General features: G+C 43.9%; 1 protein-coding gene across 1 annotated transcript in view; it reads right to left on the reverse strand.

Moving 5' to 3' along the window:
* The window catches only part of RHOBTB3 (Rho related BTB domain containing 3), a 61,312-nt gene extending 51,239 nt beyond the window's left edge, over positions 1-10,073 (reverse strand). Inside the window, exons 1-3 of the mRNA XM_084801784.1 lie at positions 9,319-10,073; positions 8,995-9,220; positions 5,312-5,498 (exon numbers count right to left, since the gene is read on the reverse strand). Coding sequence (XP_084657910.1) covers positions 5,312-5,498; positions 8,995-9,220; positions 9,319-9,320 — 415 coding nt within the window. The 5' untranslated portion in view covers positions 9,321-10,073. The remainder of the gene's footprint in view (positions 1-5,311; positions 5,499-8,994; positions 9,221-9,318) is intronic.
* Between the last annotated feature and the right edge of the window lie 15,379 nt (positions 10,074-25,452).

A 25,452-nucleotide genomic window follows, 5' to 3' on the forward strand; every position in this document is an offset into this window, starting at 1 on the left:
ATGCATCAGATCACATTATAGATGGCTGCGAGCCACCTTGTGGTTGCTGGGAATTGAACTCAGGACCTCTGGAAGCACAGTCAGTGCTCTTAACCACTGAGCCATCTCTCCCGCCCATGTCCACTTTTAAAGTCTTAAGATGGCAAGGTAAGCCCATGTTGCCATCTCCCCTACCTGCCCAACCACCCAAGTAACTAAATAAAAGGGAAGCTGTCCAAGGAGAGGAGGGAGGGAGGGAAGAAGTTGGGAGAGAGGACATGGCACATGCCACACTAAGGTTGTGTGTGATGACATCAGCCCAGACGCTAGGAATGCCGGGCAGAACAAAAGCAGACAGCACCAGACTAGAACCGAGTGTGAAGCCAGGTCCACTGACTCTCTCACACACACTGGAACGACGTCCAGAGTGCTCACAGCTCATATGTGGGAAGCAGGAACATATGTGGGAAGCAGGAACGGCTGGCAGCTGGCCAAAGCTCGCTGGTGGAAGGAAGGAGGCCGACCCACTGACCCTGGGTGTACTCTCACCTCCACCCTAGCCACAGACAGCAGCTGGGGAGAGCAAGAGAACAGAATCAATCCAGCCGGGAAAATGGAGTGCGAAAGTAAAGAAAGGAAAAACATTTCCTACCATTTGAGAAACAGCTATATCTTGAAACAAAACCTCACCAAACAGACTTACAATGCCTAAACCAAGCCCACTTGACATTCAACCAAAGAGAATAATTAACTGTAATCAATTATTTTTAAACAAATGTATCTCTAAGTATCTAAAAGTATCTTTAAGTCAGGAACAAGAAATTATGAATGAACTACATAGAGATTTTTAGATACAAAAAAATGGTGAAATTAGAATTTTAATCAAGTAAAGTGGCAGAAAAACTTATGTACAAGCCAGAGAGAGGAGGGCAAGAAAAAAACAACAGACAGGGATACTGTAATCTAAATGCCTGGGAGGTAGAGGCAAGGGGAACATGAGTTCAAGACCAGCCTGGGCTACAGGGTGAGCTGCTACGAAAAAGAAAGGGTAGTGAAGCCGAGGGAAACAGGGTTCATCAACAGAAAATAAGAAAGTTAAGAGTGTCCGGAGAGAGTGTCGGGATTAGCAGCACTAGCTAACTGAAGGCCCACAAAGAGGACAAAAATGTCTTGGGTGCAGGGAGCTAAAGCTGGGAGGTAAGAGACGCTCAGAGACCAAGGAAACGCATCAGGTTCTTTAAGGAGTCCAGTGTGACTGTGACAGAAAATGGAAAGTGTGCCCCCACGATGTTCAAGGAATCGTCAGAATCCAGATCATGAAGGATTTTGTATCTCAGATAAGGAGTTCACAACACAAACTGAGGACAGCACTAAAGGCAGCGTCTCCAGATTCCCTGAAACGACACAAGGACCCCTGCAGTGGTGCGCACCCCAGGAGGACCCAGCTGGCCAATTCTGAACGTCATCCTAAAAGGAACCTGAACTGCGGGAGCAGGAAGAAAGATCTGAAAACTGCCTGCAGCAGGTCTGGAAAGACACCCTCTCAGATACGGATCAAATACTGCAGAGTAGTAGATAACAAAGTATTGAACTTGAAAAACCAGTCCTCATAAATCATAACGATCCTTAAAGAATTGAGGGTCAGATCCTAAAGGTGTGTGTGTGTGTGTGTGTGTTTTTTAAAGATTTATTTATTTATTTATTTATTTATTTATTTATTTATTTATTTTATACAGTGTTCTGCCTGCACGTGTGCCTGCTGGCCAGAAGAGGGCACCAGATCTCATTATAGATGGTTGTGAGCCACCACGTGGTTGCTGGGAATTGAACTCAGGACCTCTGGAAGAGCAGATGGCACGCTCTTAACCACTGAGCCATCTCTCCAAGCCCAGTGTGTGTGTGTGTGCTATAAATTCTGCGATTCGATATTTTCTTCTTGCCAGCATTTTAGGTTTGAGGTTTGGAAGAATAAAAGTGAACAAGGAAGTTCCTCAAAGATTCTAAACTCTGGCCGTGCTGATCTGACTTGTAGTCTGACATGGTTTTTCTGAGTTGATTACAGAAAGAGGGAAAGCAAAAGGAAGAGGCCAGAGGCCATTCTACCATGAAGCTTCAGCTTCGAGGCCTTCTGTAGTTTCTCTGCAAGTCCCTGGGAGAGAACTCAACACTGTACTCTCCACAGAGTTACGTGCTGCTCTAAAATTAGCAAAAGAAAATACGTATTTGATTAATACCTTCCACTCTTCCCACTGACAGGCTTTTTCTGAATGAGGCCACTCGGAAGGAGCCACCAGCGCTTTCCAGATGCTACTAAGTAAACTCACTTTAGGTTCAGAAAGCTGTCACTTGTGGTCTACAGCAGCTCCTAGAGCACGTACGTGTGTGGTAACTGACTTTCAGAGATATTCTGGCCACAGCGTCGACTCGACATCAGAAACTACAATGCTGAACTGGAATGTGAACACAGCATGGGGCCAGAAAGATGTGCAGTGTGAAGAAATTAGACGAAAAACTAATTATCACTCTGTCTACAGGAAATATCACAAACTAATTCATATGAAGATATCATCAAAGACTTTACAACCCAAAAGACAAAAGACAAAAATTTTAAAAAAAGTAGTAATCTGTCAAATAGAAGCATTTTTTTAGACATTTGTGGCATTTGGCAGTTTTTTCAAATTTGAAATGTGTTGTCTTTTCTTTGTGCATTATAAATAAATATTTATTTTTATATTTGTATGTGCCTGGATTTCTGGGTGTAAAAACTGTGTAAATTTGAGGACCTCTAAATATCTGCAGCTTCCCCTTTTAGAAAACCAAAAAAGACTACTGTGAAAGATTAAATAAGGGCGTGGAGAAATGGCTTGGCACCTAAGAGCACTTATTTCTTCTGCAGAGGGCACAATGGGCAGCTCACAACCATGAGTAACTCCAGTGTAAGAGAATCTAACATCTACTTCTGGCCTATGAGAAGACTGCATCATCAGGGTAGGTATAACCTCATGCAGACACACAGATAAAAAACAACAACAACAACAACAAAACTTTAAAAAAGATTAAATGACAAAGAACTGAAAGCCAACAGGGATGACAGCAGTGCAGCGAGTTTGAGATTGCCTCGGGGTAAAACCAAACAAGTGTCTTAACTTCCTGGACACGGGCAATGTGAGAGAAAGGTGGGTCCAGCAGGGTCTATTTTGGGCGAGCAAAAGGAACGGATGGATCTCATCAGGACACAGGTGGGAGCACAGACCACAGTCAAAGCAGCAGAGTGAAAATACCACTGTAAATGTTTACAAAGAAAGCCAGGGGCACAGTGTTCAAGTTCACGATCTAGGTAGACAGAGGACTAAATAACTCCTCTCTGTGTTGCTGGTGCACACTGTGGATAGGGAGGGGACCAGGGAAGGCAGAGGTTAGAAGAAGCAGGAAACAGTAGCCATAGAGGAAGGGAAAGTGTCTGAATGATTTCAAAGAGAGAACTGTTACTAAAGTGCAACAAATTTGACGCGGCCGCCTAGAGCGCTCACTTCAGTCAATGCAACAGCCGAAGGCGAAGCTCGGGGAGGCTGGGCTGAGCACTGAAGCCGACACTAAGGAGAACTCTTTGAAGAAGCAGAAGCAGGAAAGAAAAAAAGATAGGGAAGTCCTGAGACTGTGAGGTCAAAGGCAGGTCAAGCTTGTTTTCTGTGTAATAGTCCAAAACATACACCTGCCCTCTGGTCCAACAGTCCACTCCAAGGAACAATCCAAGTGTCAAAAGGACAGTAGAGACATAGCTTATGGCACATTTATACAACGGCATAATATACAGCAATTAAACGAACAAGGGATAGATGCACACTCTACAGTGCAAAGCTGTTGGAGGACAGGTGAGACTATCAGAAGCCAGAGCAACAGCTTCCTCTAAGGAGCGTGCAATTACCTGGTGGCGCAACCTAAGGAAGTCTTCTGAAGCACTGTAAATATTCCTAAACCTTATCTGTGACATGGATGAATGCCTAAGTAAAACACATTAAGCTGTACTCTTGGGTTAGCAAATTATATGTTCCTTACTATGCTGGTTAGTTTTTATGTCAACTTGATAGCAGCCAGAGTCGTTTTGGAAGAGGAAACCTCAGTTGAGAAAATGTCCGGCCAGATTGGTCTGCGGGCAAGCCTGTGGTACAACTTCTTGGTTGATTAACTGTTGTGGGAGAGCCCAGGGGTGGCGCCATCCCTGGGCTGGTGGTCCTGGTTCTATAAGAAAGCAGACTGAGCAAGCTATGAAGAGCAAGTTAGTAAGCAGCACCCCTCCCTGGCTTCTGCTTCCATTCCCACCTCCAAGTTCCTGCCTGCAAGAGTTCCTGTCCTGACTTCCCTCTGCGACGGACTGGCCTGGAAGTGCAACGGTCCCCAAGTTGCTTTTGGTCATGATGTTTTATCACAGCTATAGAAACATAACTAAGATACTTTTCTATACCGTAATTTAAAAAAAAAAAGGTTCTTAAAAACAGAATTAAAATTAAAATTTAAAGGCAGCTTTTCTAAGGAAATACCACTGAGTAAACTTACAAAATATGAGCTGGGCGGTGGTGGTGCACACCTTTAATCCCACAACTCGGGAAGCAGAGGCAGACGGATCGCTGTGAGTTCGAGGCCAGCCTGGTCTACAAAGCCAAGTCCAGGACAGCCAAGGCTACACAGAGAAACCCTGTCTCAAAAAAAAAAAAAAAAAAAAAAAAAAAAAAAAAAAAAAAAAAGAAAGAAGAGAAAGGAAGAAAACAGAAAAGAAAGAAGAAAGAAACTTACCAAATACTACTAAATCAAACTGAGTTTTGACTTGTCCCTGAGATATTGGATTGTCATATGCATAACAGCAAAGACTGGGACAGCCAGAGCCATGGAACCTACCAAGCATGAGGCAATAAACAGTCCTTTCCTCAGGGACTGTTGTGTTTGGCTCACTCCCAGTTATCTGTCCTGCTCATTTGCCCACATCTCTTCATTGGTAATCTATTCTTGCCAGTTAAATGGACCTTAAGATACTCCAAGCGTGACTGCTAGGGTTCAAAGCCAGCCTAGTGATGCATTTCATATGTCAGATAACACAATTACCGACGTACAGAAGAAGAGCAACTTAAAGGAAGATTTGTACTGAAACACAAGGGAAGTTTGTTAACCTCTCATCTGATGTCTGACTACAGAACAATGAAATGACAGCTGGCACCTGAACCCACAGTCATTTTTGGCTTTCAGAATAAAACTGTATTAACCATTAATTACTACTAATCTCAGCTCCGTGAGCATGGCACCTGCCCGCTCATTATGCAGAAGGAAGTTGTGTACTTACCATTTTGTCTGGTACCAACAGCAGCGATGATTACTGGAACTGAGTTTGATGCTCTCTTAATCACTGGAATATAATTATCCTTTACTTCGTGGAATGAAAACTTGTCATTTACACTGTATTTGATCACAATGATGTCGGCACCCCCAATTAGGTTTCGGGAGGTATACCAGTCACTGTCAAAAATGTCCTAAACAAAAATGCAAAGTCAAACGTTTAGTTTGCATATCTTCAAATCAACCCCCTCCCCCGAACTGTCAGATGACTTATAGTCGTAACCTATTTGTCTAAATGTTTAGTGTGTGTTGGTTTTGAGAAGTTGGGAAAACGCATTTTAAATAGCATGGTGGTTTGATTGAGAATGGCCCCCACAGACTCTGAATGCTTGGTCCCATTTGGTGGAACTCTTTAGGAGGTGAGCCATTGTTGGAAGAAGTGAGTAAACTGTTGGGCTATGAAAGTTTACACTTTGATATGTGACACAGCATATTTGAAAGGAGTTAAAAAGAACAGAAATAGAAAGGCAAAGAGATCTGTCAGCGCCAAATGTGAAGGGCTGAATATGGTTTAGGATACGTTAACAGCGTATAAGGGTGAGGGAGAAGTGAGGACACCTAATTCCCAAGTCCCAACTCACAAAGAGACCAACGGTCCCAACTGTCTTTGTAAATGTTCAGATTCAGAATATGCAAGTGCCACCGAGTACGGCAGCTGAAGGGTAACGGTAACAACAAAGAAAAAGAATCAGAGACTGGGATTCAAAACTAACTGTAAACTGGACCAGTACCAAGCAGCCACTTAATGCCCTGACAACAAGTTAGAAATCATCTTTTCACATTCCAACGGTTTGGAATCCCAGAATTACTCAAGAATTATACGGAAGGAAGAGACATTTGAGGGAAAACATGGGGGTAAAGGTGTTTGAGTATTATTAATTTACTCTGTGGTATTGAAGATAAAATGACTATAAACTTATTTGTACTACAATCCAGAGCTTCAACCCCTGTTTAAAAAAAATATATATATATATACACACACACACATATATATATATATATATCACCTCATGGTTTCTTAATTTTTAAAAATTTATTCAATCATTCCCAGGTTTTTTTGAGACAGTCTCATATAGCCCAGGCTGGCCCAAACTCATAACCCTCCCTCCTCTGCCTCCCAAGTACTGGGAGTATAGACATAAGCCAGGATGCCCAGCTAACGTCATTGCTTTAGAACATATTCCTCACAGAAAGGAAAATAAAAATCTAGAAATATGAAACTAAATAATAATATGGCTGCAAAACAGGCAGGAGAACCTAAGCTATGAAGTCCATCTACTGAATCTGGAGCAGATTTACTTAAAAATCATCAAGCACATACAGAGACCACAGGCAGTGAGTGTGGGGCAAGCGAGCTACAGGAAGTAAGTCAGGACAGGAAGCCCTCGTAGCTCCTTCCCACTCCAAGGCAGCAGAAAGCACCTTTCTTTTAAAGCCATGTCCCAGAGGGGGAAAAAAATGCTCCACTGGTTTCTAGAAATACAAAGGAAATCCATTTGTCCCACCCCCACGCATCCCCTGTAAATCAGTTCCGAGGATTCACTGGTTACGCAACAACAAACTTGGAGCCACAGTGGAGAATCAAAGCCATCTTTAAAAGAAAAAAAAAAGATTCTGAGTTCTACAAGGAAACAAGAACTTCTTCCTCTTTGATCAGTGTGTATGGTAGGTCCTGCATTGGTATAAAGCTTGACTGATGTGAGAGACCGTCCCATGCTTAGACCCGTATGACTACACTAAAGCCGTAATATGCTGGCATTACAGCAGCTGTCACTTTTGGGGGCACCTACAGCCTCCACACTTGGGACTTTACCCTTCAGCACAGCTCCAGGATAGAGAGAGAGAAGACAAGCCTGAGAAAAGGTGGAAAGGTTCACCAAAAAACCATATACAGTAGCGATGTGATGTGGAGGTCTGAAATTACTTCCTTTTCTTGTCAAAAAGTACTGTGTTGGATACCCTGATTCAACGCCTACACCAACACCAGCTGATAGGTATAACAATCCTTCGTATTTCTGGCTGAATTTACTTACATTCAAGAGGAAACACCAGCAGCTTAGAGCAAATACCTCTACATATGTAGTTCACTGTGTCTGAAGACTCGTCCTCATCTGAGAAATTGTACCTGGTGACAAACTTTGTGCTGCAGACTGCAAGCACACACACAAAAGGAGAATTCCCTTCATAGCCATAATGGCCAGCGCTTGACAAGAGTCAAGCTTATTTCATTCATTTTGAAGATAACTGTTTTACGTATTTTATCTTTTTTTTTTAATAAAATGGATGGCTCTTTGCTAAATTAACACACAGGCAGGAAAGGGTTAATAGCCCAAGGTAAAACCAGGAAAGGCATTCCCAACATCCTAATCCACTTTATTTTATTCCTTCCACATCTATTCCATCAAGCCACTACACATTTGTTCAACAGTATACTGAACAAGCAATCCTTTTAGGCTGTACCTTTCATCATCAGAAGGCCCGGAGTAAACGTATTTGCACAGGCATCAGCCCCTAAGTCCTTCCTCCTGGCTTCTTTTGACACTACCATCACCTCCCCATCATCCCTGAAGGCTAAGTGGCAACCTTCTCATTGAAAAGTCTATTTCAAATGTATTTCAGCACAATATGAGTTTCCAGTTCCAGAGTGTTTTCTTTCCATAATAGGAAAAAAACCTGCTTCAGAAAACGTTCTCAATATATTCTACACATTTCTGTTCAAAGGTATGCTAGCTCCCCCATAGGTCTGATTCAGGTTTTTAAAGGCTGTCTTTTTCATGTAAGAATCTCACATCATTTGTACCCTTTTTAAGACCCAAAAGTGTAGATGTATAATACTCTTTAGTTGAAACATATATAACCACAGTATCAAGGATCATTATGTTTAAAGAGCAATGACAACACCGAAATATAATGCTACTGTGTTGTGAAGATATTTCTAAGTCACAGAGCTGACTTCTTTGTCCTTTCATCAGACACTGGAGAATCAGCCTAAGATTTCTTTCACTCAACTATCATAAACATGAAGACTTTTAAAAAGTTCTCAGTATGTTGGTGGTATTTCTGACTTCTTAATCACTAAAAAAAAAAAGGCTAATACATGTGTATTTGCATTATTAAAAACTATTTTTTCCAGAGCTTAATAGTCTACAAACAAGCCATTTAAAATTAGTTCTCAAACCCCATCCTTTCTCCCTTATTCCATACTATTTCTGACCCGTCCCAGTGAAGAGTATTTTGCCTGTGCTGAGCTGCAAAGGGCGGTATTTATAGACCACATCTCCTTATCCTCCACAGGGTGGACATGAAAACATGTCTCTTGGCCAGCGGAACTTCGTGACCCAGTCCCCTGGGGTTGGCACATTCAACTGTCCACGGATGGACAATGCCACAGGCTTGAAGCACAGTAACTGCTCTATATCGCCCAGGGGCTTTTTACCTTCGGACCTGACTGGGCTGGCCCACCACCTCCAAATTGAAACAAAGGACGAGACTTGCCAAAAATGTAAAAAAAAAAAAAAAAAAAAAAGCAAAAACCTCTCGCCAGGCAGCCATGAAAATCGGAAACGAGGGGGAGGGGTCCAAAAAACCAGGCTCCTTTGGCCTGGGCACCGCGCAGCCGCTGCCCCTTACCCAGACGGGACAGTCGTGCACCACCAGCTTGACGTTCCCGAACGCACTGGCCTGGTACTCGGTGAACACCGGGCGCGCGACCGTGCTGGCCGCGTTCAGCAACAAGCTACTCTCGTCCCCTGACACCAGCGGGCTTCTCCCTAGGTAGGTGCGGATGAGCCCCGACGGCCGGTTGTCCTGGTGGAACGTGTCGCCCTCATTCCCCAGCGCCACGATGTGGATAGACCTGCGGGGCCGAGAGGGGCGCGGTGAGCGGGTGGGTGCAGCCGGGGCGCGTGGCACTTCCCGGACCCGGACCGTGGCAGGACGGCGACGCGTACATACATGATCGCGGCTGGCAAGTCGGCGGGGAGACGGCGGCGGGCGGCCTCGCGGGGGGCTCTGGGGCGACGTTCTCGCCGCAGTCAGCTCATCCCCGGCCGCGGCCCTCGCGCGCCTGCACCGCGGCGCTGCCGACGCAGAGCGGAGCGGGCCCGGAGCGAGCGAGCGGCCGGCGGGGCGCGGGCAGCGCTGCGGATCCCCGGTCGCCGCCCCTGGCCGCCGCGCCTCCGCCCCGTCTCCGCCTCCGCCCGGCAGTGACCCGGCTCCGCACGTGTGGCCCCGGGAGTCCCGCGCGCAGGGGAGCGGGCTGTCCTCTGAGGTTCCCCGGAGCGCGGGCGGCGGCCGCGGGACACAAAGGAGCGGTGGGCACAGGGACGTCGCCGGAGCCCGGGAGCTGCGCGCCGCCAATCCGCCTGCAGCAAGTTTGCTCAACTCGGAAGGCTGAAACCCGAGCCGGGAGCGGGGGGAGGGGTGGCCTGGCCCCCCGCCGGGGACCAGAGGAGAGCCCAGCTAGAGAGCAGGCCCCTGCTGATCCCGCGGTCTCTGCCCACGCTGGCCTTCACCGAAAGTGTTATCGTTCTGTCAATTGTCAACATGCGCTACAGCTGTTTTGTAAAATCGTACTTGTGAAGAAAAAAAATAATAAAGGCAGCATTCATGCAGCTGCAGAAAAGGTTCTTTGTTCACGCACCAATTAATTTGCGGATGTCGCTTTGGAAAGGTCATTTACTATTGCAAACTATATTTGGCTCACTTTTAACCAAAATTGTGGAATTTGAAGTGTTGGGATTCTTAATGTGATTTAAAAAAAAAAACTTCTAGCAGTTTACTTGGATTTCTTTCAGTACACATTCCAGTTACATTATTTAATAATGGCTCACTGAAAAACAAGGATCATGCTAATGTAAGGATATTTTAGATTCTTTCTTGATGACGCGCAGTAAAGCTTGTGGATACCCCTAAAGGGCCTCAGACTACCTCCAGTATAAAACACCATGACAGACTGCTAAGCCAGGGGTTACTCTGGGGCGCCTCAATAAACAGTGTGATTCTCACAAGCACTTCACACACTGTTAAAAAGAGTTGTTGTTTATCCTTTTAGCTATTTGCTCTGATTTGGAATTGGGCTTTTTCTTTTCTCAGAGGACCTGTTTTGAGAGACAGGAGGTGTTTGGAAGGTCCTAGGAAAGACTAAGATAGACAAGAAGCCTTGGGGATGGTCACAGCTTTTTTATTAGGAACTGGTATGCTCAGCTGAAATAGTGTACTAGCTTGTTGTCGATGGGCAGAGCAAGGCAGGAGACATTCTCTATGTAATTTATTTATTTAGCCCTTTGAGATGGTTCTGCCTCTGTCACCCAGGCTTGTGTCTAACTTTTTGTCTTTCCTCCTCAGCCTCCGAAATAGCTGTAATTAGAGTCATATAGCGCTCTGCTCAGAAGGTCACTGGTCAAAACAAAACCAACCCAGTCTACATAGTTGAGCTGCAGAACAGCCAGAGTTACATAGTGAGACCTTGTCTTTAATTAATTAATTAGTTTCCCTTTGTACCCAAGTACAATTTCTTTATTTTCTAGAAATAGCCATCTCAAAAGACTCAAATATACAATATCACATTTCCTCTTGGGTCAACAGAAAATATGCTTTCTCACCATTCCAGTCCAGTGACCCACCAGTCAAACACAAAGGCACCATAGTGGATAAATAGGTAAAGAAAATTGGTGCATAAATATGATGGCCTCTTAAACTTCTTTGGAGATGGTTTCTCACTATATTGCTCAGGCTGGTCTAGAACCCTAGGGCTGTCACAATCTTCCTATATCAAATTTCCAGCATAGCTGAGACCATAGATGGTTAATGAATTATGAATTGGCTATTGTATATGAAAGCAAACTGGTCATATCTTATACCATGTGTGATCCTTAAGTACACTGTGCTGAGTGAAATGAGTCATGTGAAAGAGTGAATATTATTTCACTCCACTTAAGAGTTACCTAAAGTAAAAAAAAAAAAAAAGAGTTACCTAAAGTAGCCAAGCTCTTAGGGATAGGGGCTGGACTGAGGAAAGTGTTATTTGTGCTCATAGACTTTCAGTTTCGGAAGATGAGAAAGTTACAGAAATCAATTGTGTAACAAAGTGCACATAGCTAATGCTGCTTGTAGCAATCCCTGAGACATGGCTAAGATAGCCAACTGTCTGTTGTTACTTAAACCATGATACAAAGTACGTAAGATCGTGCAAAAGAGACACCAGATGTAACTGGGAGGTGGCAGAAGGGGAGAAGCATTCTTTCTCTCCTCTACTTCTGAGTGTTTTAACCAGGCCAGGAAGACACGGAAGATTGTAAGACACACAGGATTTACTCTATGCCTTTGAGAAGCCAAGTCTGTCCTCCCTTCATATATATATTCAATTCTTCTGGAAATATGTTGGTGCTTTGATAGGTCTGACATAAGCTAATGTGTTCAACAGCTAGAGGTACATACAATGTACAAGGCTCAACAGTTCGGTGAGGGTCTAGTTCTGTGCTATGTATCATTGGAGAGAAGTTCACAGAGGAAGTAAGCAATAGCTTGGGTCTAAACAGATGAGGAAAAGTTTGCTAGATTTGGAGGAAGAAGAGGCTGGAAAGAAGGAGTGTTAAGAAGAACTACTCAGGCAAACCACGTGCAAAGGTATGGAAACACGCGCAGTGGTCGTCTGTTCCAGGAAAAGCAAGCCCGTATCAAGTCTGGCAGAAAACAGAGTAGTGAAGTCAGAAGTGTTGACACTGGTTATAGACTGGTTGTCCCTGGTTGTGCCCCCCTCTCCAAGTAAGTGTCCTGGAAGGAGTGGAATTCTAAAGAGATACATGTACCCTTCCCTTTGGCTAAGTGTTTTCCCCAGGAATCTTACTAGGAAAAGGAGAAGGGTAAAGCTTAGTGCCAGCCAGGCGAGGAACTTTTCACTGGGAAGAGATTTCACAAGTTCACAAGTTCAAACTGGAACTGAGACAGTGATGGTGGGGGAGGAGACCACACTCTGACCAGGACTGTTTAGTGATGCATACCCTCTGCCTTTTGTTTAAACCTAAACCTCATGTCTGGGTCCTGAATATGGACTCCTAAAGATGGTCCTGAGTCCTAAAGATGGTCACTGGACCTCTTTATTAATATTTCTCGGGTGCTCACAGTGAATAAATCTCCTTTATCTGCTTTTCAGTGTTTCTTGTCTGTTTACTTGACCTACCCAACACTGGCTTCTGAGCCTATGTTGTTAGAACTGCCCAGGCTCTGTCCCTAATGGCTCTAGTAACACCTTGCTCTACAAGAGACATGGCCTGCTAGATGCTCACCAAACCCATTTTCACTTCCAAGATAAAAACTTGTCTTTTCTCCACTTTTTGGATATATAGGCTCAGCCATGTGATTCATTCTTACCAATGACATATAAATGCCACTGAACACTTAAGAAACGTATGCTCCATAAAGGATGAGGACAATACCTCCCCCAAAACACCATAAGCTATCAAGTAAAACCCCCATTGTCAGGTATGGGTTACGTCTTTTTGAGTTGTTGGGGTCCCATAGAGAGATCTCCCCAAGAATTACAGGCTATTGCCATTACTCTTAATTAGCCCCCAAAACTGGATGTTAAGCCCCTGTTTCTGCAGACACCTCACACCTGGGTCATGGGACATGGAGAAACTAAGCTAGCTCTGACCCAGAAGTTTCATTCCTAATGTGCATAGCTTTCTATGCACTACTACTGTCCATGGAAGGTTCTATGCACACGACTGGAATAAAAGTAAAGTCAACAGTCTCACCCATCTGTGCACCCAGTGGTCTACAAAGATGGCTGGCCTGCTAAAATATGTCCACTGGTAAAATAGTGTCATGAATGTTTTGAGAGTAACCAACCACTTTCTGACTGGTTTGAAAGCCCACTGTGTAAGATGGAACCCATGCAAGGTACCATTAATAAGGTCCCAAACTAGTGGTTGACTAGGTTGTAGGCCCTAAAAAAGAACATAGCACTGTTACTCTGCTAAATGGACAAAGTAGCAAACTGCCCCTTAGTTTTTATCATTACACCTATAACTTTACACACACACACACACACACACACACACACACACACACACACATACACACACCAGCCCTCGTCAGAGAAACTTCTGTTTACAGTAGATGATACCATAGAAACTCAGAACAGGTCAACATGCAGAGTGGGAGACTGTGGGCATCTGTACCACAGGCCTTCACCCAAGTTCAGGGAGCATCATAGAAGAGAAGTTGAAAAGATTGTAAGAGCCAGAGGAAGTCGATGTCAGTAGCAAACAGTGTTTGCCACGTGTGACAGCACAACAGTTACTGACATGAACTCAGAGTAACTAGGACTGCATGCTCAAGATTTGCACAAGAACAAGCTAGCAAAAATGCCAGCATGAAGTCCCACCCCTGTCTGAGGAGCTATGGCTGCTAGGAGAGCAGCCTGTCCAAGATGGGCCCTGAGAGGCTGCCCAAGTTCCGGCAGATGGTCCCACACATGTGCACATACAGTCAACAGGAAGAGGACACTGTAAGAATGAGGGAAGCGTGAGAGAACAGGAAGTTAAAGGGGGAGGGGACTCAAAGGGAGAATAGGGGAACAGATTTGACCCAAGCATATTATTATACATGTATGAATATTAAGTAAAAGATCTTAAAATATGAAACAATGAAATCTTACTTTTTAAAAAGTACATATATACACATATACATTAAAAAATATAGGAAAAATATATAGAAAATATCCTTCTATCTGCCAACAGGGTGAAGCTAATTCAACCTTGAAGCCACGTGTTTGAAGACCTTGGCACTGCAGTGTTGCGCTTGCTGCAGAGTCTCTTCACAGCATGCATTGTGCTGTGATATGAGTAGGCATAGATCTTCTTGAGGTTAGCCAGACATTGGAGGTCAGTTGTTACAGTAGCTACTGTTACTTTTCCTGGCTAACAGAATGTCACAGATGGCTCATTTCCTGACATCTTAAAGATATCTTCTGTAATTATGTTAAGAACACATTTCCGCTGTTATTTTTCTTTTACTTAAAATTTTTATTTAGTGTATCTGTGTGTAGCTTTTTTCTTATTAGCAACTTTTAAAAACATGACATTTAAAAAGGATGAATTGAAACAAATTGTAAGACACTGGATTAACATGTATCACAAAGAGAAAGAGAGAGAGAGAGAGAGAGAGAGAGAGAGAGAGAGAGAGAGAGAGAGAAATAAACTAAAACAAGCAAGCAAACAAACAAAAACCTGTCATTCTGGGTATGGTAGCACATGCCTGTAATCCTAGCACTCGGGGAGGCAGGGGCAGGTGGATCTCTGAGTCCAGCACAGCCAAGCCTACATAGAGAATCCCTGTCTCAGAGAGAGAGAGAGAGACAGACAGACAGACAGACAGACAGACAGACAGAGACAGACAGAGAGAGGAGAGAGAGAGAGAGAGACAGACAGAGAGAGAGGAGAGAGAGACAGACAGACAGACACAGAGAGAGACAGACAGACAGACACAGAGAGAGAGAGAGAGAGAGAGAGAGAGAGAAAGAGAGAGAGAGAGAGGAGAAAAAATCATTATAACTAAGAGGACACTGCATCTCACATGGGGAAGTCAGAGGACAACTTGCAGGAATTACTTTCCTCCCTCCTTCTTATGAGTCCTGGGAGGTCAGACTCAGTCCTAGGCTTGGCAGGAAGCATCTTTACCCACTGAGCCATCTCGCGATGGCTTTACATCCATTTTTCTTGACCTTAACTTTGCCCTAAGTATATAATATAACTAGTAATGATATTCTAAATTGTTTATATTTAACTAGTAATTTAAAAACTAATTTCCAAACATAAAGGCAAGATCCCAGACTGTCTCCAGCATGTGTAAATATCATGCAGTCAAACCCATACGGGGATGAAAGTCTCGGGTAATGAATGTTTAAAAAGGCTCTTTTGGAGCTTCCTGAAAAATGAAAGTCAGAAGGCAACATACCACTGGGAAAATAGTTTTCTTGTTGCCAAGATAAAACTGTCTGAAATAACACATTGGATACAAATGACGTTCGGGGAACCCTGCATTCCTTTGTCAGCAAAGAACTTCAAAATATGCACAAAAGTTTTGCTAAACACAGAGTCACAAGTATTAGAACAGCAGTGCAGGAAGTCACAGGCTAAACTGAAAGCTCATGTTTTTAATATTTTCCATTTTGTGATGTTTGGTAGATTTGTTACACTATAGTATTTACTAGATTGTGTTTCAATAATAAAATACAATTGTGCGCGCGCACGTGTGTGTGTGTGTGTGTGTGTGTGTGTGTGTGTGTGTGATCTTTAGAGAAATCTCTAGTAAAGACAGCATATTTTCTTCCATATCCTTCAAAACTGGCTTTTCAAAAATAGAAGCTGTGGTGGTGCACGCCTTTAATCCCAGCACTCAAGAGGCAGAGGCAGGTGGAGTGCTGTGACTTTGAGGCCAGCCTTGTCTACAAAGTGAGTCTAGGTCAGGCAAGGCTACACAGAGAAACCCTGTCTCAAAAAACCAGAAAAAAAAAAAAAGAAGCTAAGTTTTATTCCATGTTTTTGTAAGCGTAAACACTGATGGATTCATGGGAATGTTTGAGACAGGATCTCACTCTGTAGCCCAGGCTGGCCTCAGGCTCATTACAGCTGGTCTGTCTCTGCACCCTGAGTGCTGGCATCAGTGATAGGAGCCAGCATGTCTGATGGGTTAATTTTGACTAAGATGGTTTGTTTTTGACATGAGGAAGTACCACAAACTAAGGGGAAGGCAAGCACATGAGGTTTATTCCCAGCATGCCTCTTAACACATGAGATTTCTTCCCAGCATGCCTTGTAGGCAATTATTTTAGCAAAGCAGCTGGAGTCAGAACATGTAGCATGATAGATTCTTATTCATTGTGGCTAATTTTATGTAAAAACAGAACAATTTGTTTATAGCTGTTGGGAATCAATCTGCCTGAAGATCCAGCTATACCACTCCAGGGCAAATACCCAAAGCATACTTCATCCTACCGCAAGGACACTTGTTTAACTATGTTTGTTGCTACTCTATTCCTTATAGCCAGAAACTGGAAACAACCTAGATGTCCCTAAACAGAAGGATGGATTAAACAAAACGTGGTACATTGACATAGTGGAGTATTACTCAGCTGTTAAACAAAAACAAACAAACAAACAAAATGATATCATGAACTTTGTAGCAAATGAACTAGAAAATTATCCTGAGTTATATGTGAAAACTAACCATTAAAGAAATGATAGCAAAGATATAATCCGTAAAACCTGCCCCTACCACCAAGAAGAGACTGGGCGGGTGGGGGGGGGGCAGGGAGGGGTGGAGGCGACACATGGGTCTCCATGGGAGGAAGAAACAGAATATTTATTTATGGATGGACTGGGGGCAGGTAGGGATGGGAGCAGAGAGATCAGGGAGGAGAGATAGGGTGAAGGAGGGAATGTGGGGAGAGACAGCTTGGATTGAGGGATGATATGGAAACTTGGTGCAGTGGAAAGTTGCTAAAATATTTGAACTTAACGAGATATCCTAATAATGAGGAATACTGGGTCTCAGTTGTCCCACCCTTGGCACTAAACAAAGCTTCAAGTAACAAGACTGAGTTGCATTTAATTGAGTTGTTGGCCAAAGGGGTCCCATGGAAATCCCCAAACAACCTGGGCTGTTGCTGAGACAATGGGTTGCTCTCCACACACTTGCGGCAGGCCTGGTTGCCGAGAACAATACCCACACACGTCATTGAACATTGAGAAGTTGAGCTGGTGCCTCTATGGAGCCCTGGCCCCTCAGTTCTAGTCTGGTTGGTGTGGGAAAGATACTGTGCAGTCTACCAAAGGAGAAATAGAAACACCAGCCCAACCACAAAACCTTTGACTTACCATCTGTCATCCCTGAACGGTAAGCTAGAGCAACAGTGGCACAAAGCTTGTGGGAGTAACCACCCAATGTCTGATTTGATTTAAGGGGCCACACCACAAGATGGAACACATACCTGACACTTCTTGGGTGACCAAGAACCAGCAACTAGATAGCTCAGAGATCTAGGATAAAACCAAACACTACAGGTTAAAAAAAAAACAACAAAAAAACCCCAAAGTATCAATAAAATGACTCCTAATGATATCCTGCTATATTCAGACATCAGTACCTTATGCAGCCACTGTCAGAGAAGCTTCCTCCTTCCGCAGATGGGAACAGATGCAAAGACCCACAGGCAGGTATTACACACAGACAGAGTGTCCTTGGAGGTCTGCATCAAGTCCTTCCCCTCAGAGCTCAGGGAACCTTGCAGAGGAGGAGGCAGAACAGGGCATGACACTTCTGGAACAGAGTTACAGACACTTGGGAACCACTATGTGGGAGCTGGAAGTTGAACTTGGATCCTCTGGATGAGCAGCCAGTGTTCTTAACCAACTACCCATCTCTCCAGCCCCGCTTTCCTCCATTAAAAAAAAAAAACATGATTGACAACAGCACATGTAACCCATAAAATCACATACCTTACAGCATTTTCCCAACTCCCTTAAATTTTTTCCAAATAGAACGTCAGTGAACATTGAAGGTCTGTGTGAAAAACAGTGCTGTGCATGCCGGAGAAGTGGCTAGGCTAGTAAAATGCTAGCTACTACACCTAACGTTTGATTCCTAAGACTCCAACAAGGGAAGGAGGGCACCAGCTCCTTCACATTGTCCTCGGCTTCCCTATGAGCACCGACAAGTGCGTCCTCCCCCAGCAAATAAATTAATACAATGAAAGTGAAAAACGTGCCTGCGCCTTTTGATTCGTTTGCTGGAACCCACAAACCACATCAGGCAAGAGGGAAATGTGCCCATTAAAGGTCAACCAAAAGTTTTGTGCAGTAGCTGATGGAACCGAAAAGTGCACGTCACACACAGCAAGCTAGCGGATGAAGTAGCTCTCCTGTTGAAATCACACATCTGTGAGAACGCTGTCAGACACCTGCACATAAACGGAAGGCTAATCAGATGTCGGCATGGCTGCATCAGGGTGTCAGCCAAGAACTGAAGACCCAATCATACGTATTCAGTTGTTCTTCTGCTAAGGCGTTACTAACAATTACATTTTAAAGAGACATGGTGTGTGAATGTGTGTGTGTGTGTGTGTGTGTGTGTGTGTGTGTGTGTGTGTGTGTGTGTATGTGTGTACTCATGTCATACTTACCTACTCCTCTTTCTGAGATGGGGTCTCATATCCCCCAAGCTGGCTTCAAACTCACTATGTAGCTGAGGATGACCTTAAACTCCTGTGTAGTGGATGTAAACATGTTTTTGTTTGGATCCCAAGTGTGGCATGGGGAACAGACTTGTGAGAGAACAGGGGATGTTTATCCACTTAGAAGTTGAACCACTTCGTGGGGGGCTTGGCTTTTGCCAGCTGAAAAACATCCTAGTGTAGACTTCTGTTCCCATAAACCTCCTTTCTCTCCAATCTAGGGTAGGTGGGTTAGGAGGGAGGTATACGCATTTAAAGAACCGCAAATAAAGTAGGTTTGGAAAAGGTGAAACATGAACTCCTGCCCCTCCTCCACCTCCCAAATGCTAAGATTATAGGCATTCACCACCATGCCCAGTTTATTCAGTACTGGGAATCAAACCCAGGGTTGGTATACGTGCTGAGCCACATCAGCATCCGTATATTAATACACTCTTTATTCAAAATATCATTTACAACCATCTTGTCTATTGAACCTTTTCTATCTCAGCATGTTTTATTGTATTCATAGTATTCCTTGTATCCACGCAGTAATGTGTGCATGTGATTTATAAAGCTCACAAGGGGTTGGTTAAAATTTCATTTTTGTGGAACGTTCAGACAAAACCCTTGGAGCCCACCAGCTGAAGCCTTCAACTGTGCTCTAGAGGATACACAAAGAAGCTGCATCCTCCCTTCCCGGAAGCTGGACAGAGGAGTGGAGCTGGCTATTAAAGTGAAAGAAGCCAAGAAACAGAAACAAAGGAGGGAGGGGAAGCTGACACAGATAAACTGCCGACCTTCTGGCCTAGAATTTCAGCCGTTGAGGGAGAAGTGTATTCCTATTGTTTTAACTAGTCTAAGGAGAGATAACGTTTGTAAATTTACATACACAATGAAGAGATTAGCTACCCAGCCACCCAATAAAAGCTTGCAAGTAGCTCACTGGGAACAGTAAACGGATCTGGGTCAGACGTTTGACTTGAAACCACTTGGTCAGTCTAAGGAAGCCTGACCTTCTTGTCTGATCACATGGGTAACCCTACAGTAGTGGCCTATGGCAGAGTTTGGTTTCTGTAATATATGTTTCTTCCAAATGACAAGATTTGCACATTCAACTGTGCTGTCTGTAGATGCCACACAATACAGTTGTCACATGCAAATCTGGTCAACTCGCCCAGATCAGAAAGCAGAGGCAAGTGGATCGCTGTGAGTTCGAGGCCAGCCTGGTCTACAAAGTGAGTCTGGGACAGCCAAGGTTATGCAGAGAAACGTGGTCTGGAAAAACCAAGAAAAAAAAGAAAGAAAGAAAAAAGAAAAAAGAAAAAAAGAAAAGAAAAAGAAAGAAAAAATCTAGCAAAGTTGTGCCTTTCTCCTGAACATCTGTTATCTATCTATGTGGCTAGTTGTGCTTTTCAAAGAACTATTCTATTTTAGTTTTAAAATATTGAATAAATAACAGAACATACATTCCTTTGAATTAGGACTCCCTTTTCAAAGTGTTGAACTTCAAAAAGCCGGGCGGTGATGCCTGCTCTATTTAGCCATTGAAAAGTAGAAAACTGCTTCTCTACTATAAAAGATAATTTCCAGGGAATGTGTCTAAGTAAGTGCAGTATGGTTATCAAGGCCAGTGACAGAGTTAATTTATTCATAATATTTTGTGAGGTTTTTAATTTGTACCCGTGCAGAACTATGCCGTCTATAAATGATATAAAATGTTCCACTGAGCCTTTCTTGAAAGATCTAGTGCACTATAAAATAAGTATGTCCACCTTCACTACACTGGGCTGTCACTGTGACTGCACTAACCGCTGTGACAGGTTCTCTCCCCAGTAGCCTCTCTGTGGTCCCCTTTAACTTGCTGTTAACGGGCCACTAACCTCCACTATGGAGGGCCCCTGGGAGGGAGACTTCATAGGCATGCTTTGAGCAGTTTTCTTCCTCTCTTTAAAAATCAGCACAACCCAGTTCACCTGTTGTGCCCAGACACAACATTTCTGAGTCTTACTTTTCTCAACTTGTGTTTGTTTGTTTCATTTCTGAGCCTACAATCCTACCTGCAGTGAAGAACTGTATTTTACAGTAACTAGCAATTGAAACTTCTTTATATTTTTCTTTCTAAGACCACAGCTGATATCATTAAATATTAAGTTGGCAGAGGCATTTCAAAACCTTAGCTGGGTTTCATAGGGGTTCAGGAGTTCAAGGAGAGCCTTGGCCATGTAGGGAAACCAAAGCCAGACTGGGCTACTTGAGAGCCAGTATCCAAAAAGAAGAAGAAACTGAAAGAAAAACAAAATAAACCAAAAAAAAAAAAAAAAAAAAGAGTAGTATATCTTAATGACTCCTGTTTGCTTCATCTTCATACTGTTTGTTGAGATCTTTGATGATCCCCTCAGGCATGCTCTCAGTGACACTGGCCTTGTTTTCCTCCTCACAGCTCCTTTAAGAATTTTCTAAACTGGAGACTGGAGAGATGGTCCAACGATTAAGAGCAGAGAGCTGGTTTCTCTACCAGACGACCCAGGTTCAGTTCCCAGTACCCTCATGGCACCTAACAGCTCCCTGTGGCACCAGTTTTGGGAGTAGGTGGGTGAACCTGGCCTCTTTTGGCCTCCATTGGTGCTGTATGCATCTGGGGTGTAAACATGCATACACTCGTACACATAAAATAAAAATTTTAAATCTTTTAATAAACAAATGCAAATTTTCAGCATTAATCCTAGATTGTGGTAACATCTTTTATTGATAATTTCTGATCAAATTAAAACATCTGGATTTGGGTAATTTTTCTCTAGCTATACAACTAGCTCTTTTCCTAACGTAGCTAGGTTCTGATCCATTCCTCAGCAGGAAACCCCCTGGTCCCAGGGAGCCTCTGCTGTTTCCCCCAAGGAAGGGCTTGGCAAATGTTCTCCTTCAAGACCTTCTGGTGTTACATAAGCTCCTGCCTGCTTTGGGACCATGTGTCTCTCTGCGTTGAAAGATAACAGACCTTTTTCTGCGAACTGGTAAACAAGGACAGCCAATGAACGTGCTTCTGGATGGATCCCGATGGCAGGCAGAGATTTTTGAAACATTTCCTTGGAAGCATCCCCAGCTGGATGCCTGAATAAATTCTCCAACACTCCGGAAGCTAGGCAGCAGCAGAAGCAGTATGCTGTAACCACAGACACACTCCAAGTCTCCTTGAGTGTTTTGCCTCTGAGTCACAAAACATCCTTACTGACTTAATATAAAATGAGCCTAGAGAGATGGCTCACAGGATAAGAGCATTGGCTGCTCTTGGGAAAGACTCAGGTTCAGTGGCTTACAAACACCTGTAACTCAAAGGATATATGGGGCTTGAAGACTTCTGACCTCTGTGGGCACCAGGCACACCAGTGGTGCACATATATACATGTAGGAAAACACTCACACACATCAAATAAAAAACAAAAAACAAATAAATCTTTTCCTGGCAAGGCGGTGAACATCTTTAATCTCAACATGAGGGAGGCAGATGCAGGGGGATCTCTGTGAGTTCTAGGCCAGCCTCACTTACGTAGGGAGAGAGCTAAAGGACAGCCAGAGCTACATATTAATATTAAGATCCTATCTCAAGCAGGCAACTAAATAAAATGAGCATGCGTTTGCTATGGGTTCTCTTTCATGTACTTTGGTTTGCTCTTATGGAATCCGGCAAATTGTAAGGAGATCTGCTCAATTTGGGGGGAGGGGCCAGAAACCCTTTTGCATCAGGTGAAATCTAGTAAGAAATGGTACTTTTGTTGAACTGGAGAACGGGAAGCTAACTGTGGGGGAACTGTGTCAAAATAATCCTCGGTGACACTTACAGTGCTGGAGAAGTGTGTTTTCACAGATGTCACCTGGCTTTAGAGCTGCAGAAAAGTCTGCGTTGTGCAGGAAGATGTGCCGAAACATGCAACCCGGGTACAGCACAGCGCACTGAAATGCAAACAAGACAGCTTGTTTTTAGAAAGCGGAGTTTACTTCGCTTCCTGCTGTGCCAGGCCTCCGCCTTTCAGTCTTCGCTAGCTGCAGCCTTAATCTGTGGCTACCCCTCTCTTTCCAACAGCTAGAAACCTTGTAGAGCACTGCTCCTCTGCCCTCCTCCTGCTGCAATCCTCTGACACAAATCCTCATGTTGCAGTGACAGCGCCCCCCACCCCTGACCATAAAAATCATTTTTTGTTGCTGCTTCATAACTGTAATTTTTCTACTGTTATAAATCTGAGATGCGACCCCCCCATGGGGTCGCGACCCACAGGTTGAAAAGCACTGGTGTAGAGTAACTAACCTCATGCTGGACTCTGGGCTTAGGAGGCATGTCCAGGCCAGGCCGTTGTACCAATGCTCAGTGCTCTAACACATTACTCAGTTCTTCCTATTAACTCTGATTACAGCAATATTTCTGCTAACAACTCCTTTCATAGCCTCTGGGATTTTTATTGCAGAAAGTCAAATTGATTTAAATGAAGTTGCCGTTCTAGGCAATCAGGCTAGAAATGTCATGGGGAGAAGCCAGCTGGGGTGACAGGCTGACAGCATGACAGGGTGACATTGCCTCACTTAAGTCACTTTTTCCAAAGCCCATTCCCCTGTGTTGCAAGTCCACAAACTTTATGTTTGGAAAGATGCCCCAAACAGATCACACCAGGGAGCGGAGGCTGGGCTCACTCAGGACACAAGGTGACATTTGTAAACTCTGCTCCTGATCTAACAGCCAGAAGGGCTAACAACCACCCGCCCAGCATTTCTCCTCCTGTTACTGTCTTCAGTTCAGCAACATTTATGAAGTGCCTAGGGTCCGTGTCAGTGTGATACTTGGAGTATGTTGTGTACTAAAACATCTTAGCTACGTTTGTAGCATCTCTGAACTGAAATAGAAACACTGTCTTCAGAGGCAATTGCCTAAAGCCAATGTTTGCCCTGACCAGCTTTCTGAAGTTGTCTCTTCTGATCTTGGCTTGAGGCATTTTGGAAAGACTGTGGACTGTGTGCCAGACAGCATTAGACAAGAGGACCACCCAGTAGGCGTGGTCCCAAACCCACTCTCTGATTGGCTCTCTCAAGGAATCCATACCTCTCTGAATAGATAGACAGATGATCTAACAAAAGGTGTTTGTGTGTTCTGCTGTTAGATTCTCATATCAAGGAGTAACATAAACATTTAGGATCACCCAGGATCCTTTTCAGCAAATACTTGCCATTACTTGGTATCAACACAGACTTGTGAAGATTACAGACAGCTGTCCCTGGCACAGCCCGTTTTCTCTTATTAATAGTATACTGTATAACTTACCTTCCATAACTTACTTTGGATATCTGGGTCGGCCCATGCTCTTGTCTGCCCCCAACGCTTTTCAGTCTATGTCCTGGAATTTTGTTTGGGTCAGATGGAGAAATCAGACCTTTCTTCTGTTCTGCTGAAATACTTCTGTTCTTCTTGAATCCAATATTTATCACATACTTTCCCTTCTCTCCCTCGTCTGGCCATCCCCTCGCCGGTCACTTCTCCAACCCCCAGCACACATAGTGTTCCTTAAATGCCCAATATCTGTCCCTCTCTCTTTCCCTCAGATTCAACCGTATCCATAGTTTCAATGATCTCAGTGCCCACTTGACTCCCCTTTCCATATCTGAGCCCTTTATCTTTGCTGACCTTCACTACCATTCAACTTTATCTGTGCCAGACTTCAGACACTGTCACCATCTACGACAGCTCCATGTCTGTAATACACATTGTATTAAGTTGTCATGCTCTGTTTAAGCTGAGAAGCTGATTATAGAGATGGGGTTGCCTACTCTGCCTTCAGACCCAAGCATGTTTACCTTAAATATCCTCCAACACTCCTTGCTGGGGATGGGATGCATCACCATCACTTAGTCAGAGAGAAGGAAAAAGGACAACTAAAAAAATAGCTGTAGTAGTGAATGTACCATCTCCTTGTGAACAGACTTTTTGGAGTTATAAGTGTCTAAATACACGAGTCCTTGAGCACAGCTGGGAGGTAAATATTTGTAGGCTCCTTCCCAAAGCAAAAGCCTCGACTACTGCCGTCTCATAACACAAAAATGTGTGTGCTGTGAACAGCTAATCGCAAGTCTTACCCAGAGGAAGAGGTTCTGCCTGGAAAGTTCTTTGTAGATCAGAGGGCCCGGCTGATGATTTTATTTTCAGAGTTTCCCCAGACCTATTTGGTTGGGTGATGTCAGCGTCTGACCAGATGCTCAGATTTATTTGCTGCTTGCTGCTTTATTTTTGGATTCTTGCTTACTATATCCTTAATAAACTCACTTGTTCAAGACCAAAATCACAGTGTGGAGGATCCTTTGTATGGACAGCTGAGACAGCAACGTATTCAGACACTCTATAGATACACTGGATGAGCAGTCGCTAGCCATCTGTGCTCATCACTCACGTACTCCCCGCTCGCATCCTCACAGGATGTCTGAACTCTGAACCTTTCTTTTCTCGCTGTCTTAGCTAGCCTTGTTTTTATTTCCTTACCTATGTACCATTTCTCACATCCCCATAGTCTCTCTCTATGGCTTTCTGTCCCTCCATTCCATCCTAATCCAAAACAGGATCCATAGAGAGGTCTGACTTTTTATATCTGGGCTATAAAGCATTATGGTCTATCTTAGTTACTTTTTCTGTCGCTGTAATGAGACCACATGACCAAAGCAACTCATAAAGAAATGTTTGCTGGGGGCTGGAGTCTGTGATCAGCATGGCAGGCAGCATGGCATCAGGCAGAGCACTGGGACAGTAGCTGAGCGCCTACATCTGATCCACAAACACAAGTGCAGGGACTGGGAACTGGCCTAAGCTTTTGAAAACTCAGAGCTCACCTCCAGTGACA

This window comes from Acomys minous, assembly GCF_964271855.1.
Source record: "Acomys minous genome assembly, chromosome: 11".
NCBI classification, from domain to species: domain Eukaryota; kingdom Metazoa; phylum Chordata; class Mammalia; order Rodentia; family Muridae; genus Acomys; species Acomys minous.